This window comes from Centroberyx affinis, unplaced genomic scaffold, assembly GCF_046629955.1.
Source record: "Centroberyx affinis isolate AG114_WGS23_722 - 3 ecotype Tasmania unplaced genomic scaffold, CSIRO-AGI_Caff_v1 ptg010411l_1, whole genome shotgun sequence".
Taxonomy (NCBI): Eukaryota; Metazoa; Chordata; class Actinopteri; order Beryciformes; family Berycidae; genus Centroberyx; species Centroberyx affinis.
The window spans coordinates 1-2,500 of record NW_027284822.1 but is presented as its reverse complement, the minus strand read 5'-3'; the positions used below and the strand labels follow the sequence as shown (position 1 = coordinate 2,500).

The 2,500-nt window shown below is 55.7% G+C and overlaps 1 protein-coding gene across 1 annotated transcript in view; it reads right to left on the bottom strand.

Moving 5' to 3' along the window:
* The window catches only part of prkn (parkin RBR E3 ubiquitin protein ligase), a gene marked incomplete at both ends in the record, with an annotated part of 7,795 nt that extends 5,340 nt beyond the window's left edge, over positions 1–2,455 (bottom strand). Inside the window, 3 exons of the mRNA XM_071514931.1 lie at positions 447–495; positions 1,185–1,373; positions 2,288–2,455. Of these exons, the coding sequence (XP_071371032.1) occupies positions 447–495; positions 1,185–1,373; positions 2,288–2,455 (406 nt within the window). The remainder of the gene's footprint in view (positions 1–446; positions 496–1,184; positions 1,374–2,287) is intronic.
* Between the last annotated feature and the right edge of the window lie 45 nt (positions 2,456–2,500).

Sequence of the window (2,500 nt, the reverse complement as noted above, 5' to 3'; positions counted from 1 at the left end):
CCAATTATAACCACACACACACACACACACACACACACACACACACACACACACACACACACACAGTGTTGTTATTCCAGGTAAAAACGTGCTATGCAATTCATCACTAGTGATGTTCTGGAAATAATTTATACTTGGACAAGACAGTGAAAGAGAAAAGGGGGTGCAGCTAAAGTCAGAGGTCAGAGGTCAGAGGTCAGAAAGTGGCTGGTGAATCTGGAATCCATCAGCCAGAGCGGCCGGTGGATAAACGCTCTGATCCCTCCACACCCAGCTGCTTACAGCCATATGGGTCTGATACTGACGGTTTATTAAAAATGGGACAAACTGTAGCTTCCTTCCTGCAAATTGCAGCTGATGGTGGTGGAAGGTTTGTGCTGCTGGCCAGAAGGTGGGCGGAGTCTGCAGCTGTGGGCGGAGTCTGCAGCTGTGGGCGGAGTCTGCAGCTGTGGGCGGGGTCTGGAGCTGTGGGCGGAGTCTGGAGCTGTGGTCAGAAGGTGGGCGGGGTCTGGAGCTGTGGTCAGAAGGTGGGCGGGGTCTGGAGCTGTGGTCAGAAGGTGGGCGGAGTCTGGAGCTGTGGGCGGAGTCTGGAGCTGTGGTCAGAAGGTGGGCGGGGTCTGGAGCTGTGGTCAGAAGGTGGGCGGGGTCTGGAGCTGTGGTCAGAAGGTGGGCGGAGTCTGGAGCTGTGGGCGGAGTCTGGAGCTGTGGTCAGAAGGTGGGCGGGGTCTGGAGCTGTGGTCAGAAGGTGGGCGGGGTCTGGAGCTGTGGTCAGAAGGTGGGCGGGGTCTGGAGCTGTGGTCAGAAGGTGGGCGGAGTCTGGAGCTGTGGTCAGAAGGTGGGCGGGGTCTGGAGCTGTGGTCAGAAGGTGGGCGGAGTCTGTCTGTTGTCAGTTCACTGGAGCAGTTTGTTTCACTCTGAAGCTTCATTGTTACATCGTTGTAACTACATTATGTATTAAAGAGATTTTCATGAAGTACCTACACAGTAATAATAACAGTAATATTTCCCCACAGGTTAATACACAGGAACAAGGCCGGTGTGAAGTGGAACCAAACCAGCAGCTGACCCGTACCTGTAGTCTGCAGCTCCGCCCCGGCCTCCTCTCCTCCTCCCCTGCTTTCTCCTCCTCTTCCTCCTCTGTCTCCTCCTCCTTCCTCTGTTCCCTCTCCTCCTCCTCCTCCTCCCTCCAGGATGACTGCCAGGCCGGAGGAGGTGGAGGGGAGGCGTGAGGAGCTGAGGTCCAGTCGGGTCAGAACGTCCTCCTCCCCGCTCCGGCTGAGACGCTCCTGCAGGAGGAGGAGCTGGGAGGAGGAGGAGGAGCCTGAGGGAGGGAGGACCACATGGACAGTACTCTGCTCCGGGAGGTCACAACCCTGAGAGAGAGAGAGAGAGGGAGAGAGAGAGGGAGAGAGAGAGGGAGAGAGCATCATCACTGTGTCTGGAGAAGTTAACTGCAGGAGGAAACATCCCACTGTGCACCTCCTCCCACCTCAGCTCCCCAACTCCCACTGCTCTTCCTTATGAACCCCCCCCCCCCTCCCCCCTCAGAGGAAACAGTTTGGCAGTAATCAGCGGAGAGGAGACCGGCCAATCGGATCAGCGGCTCGCTTAAGGCTTTAACGACCTGTCAATCAAACCACAGACAGGAAGATCACAGCACCTCCTTCTGGTGATTGACAGGAGGCTTAGGAGGAGAGGTGTGTGTGTGTGTGTGTGTGTGTGTGTGTGTGTGTGTGTGGTGCAGCAGCCCTCTGTCTTTCTCACTCTCCAAACAGGGAGAGGGAGACAGAGAGGGAGAGAGAGACAGAGACAGAGAGAGAGACAGAGAGGGAGACAGAGAGGGAGAGAGAGATAGAGAGAGAGAGACAGAGAGAGAGACAGAGAGGGAGAGAGAGAGACAGAGAGAGAGAGACAGAGAGAGAGACAGAGAGAGACAGAGAGAGAGAGAGTGAAAGACAAGTAGAGAATGATAAGAAGTTCAAAGAGTGACAGAGGTTTTTTTTGTCTAAATGTCGGCGTCTGTCTCCTCAGGCAGGTACAGATAACCAGACACCACACACACACACACACACACACACACACACACACACCCACACACACACACACACACACACACACACACACACACACATCTCCACAGAATCCTGTTGATATTCTAGACATTAGGACCTGTCTGTCTGTCTGTCTGCCTGTCTCTCTGTCTACTCCAGTGTGTAAACTGCAGGCTGACCTCTGACCTCTGACCTCTGACCCTACCTGCAGGCTGACCTCTGACCTCTGACCCTACCTGCAGGGTGGTGTTGCTGTGCAGCTCTCTCCCGGCGAACAGCACCCTGAGGCTCTCTGGCCGGACGCCCTGCAGCCTCCCCACCTCCTCCTTCAGCTCCCACACTCTGGACTCCTGCTGCAGCTCCACCTCCACGCCGGGGCCCAGGTTGTACCGCACAAACACTGCAACACACACACACACACACACACACACACACACACACACACACAC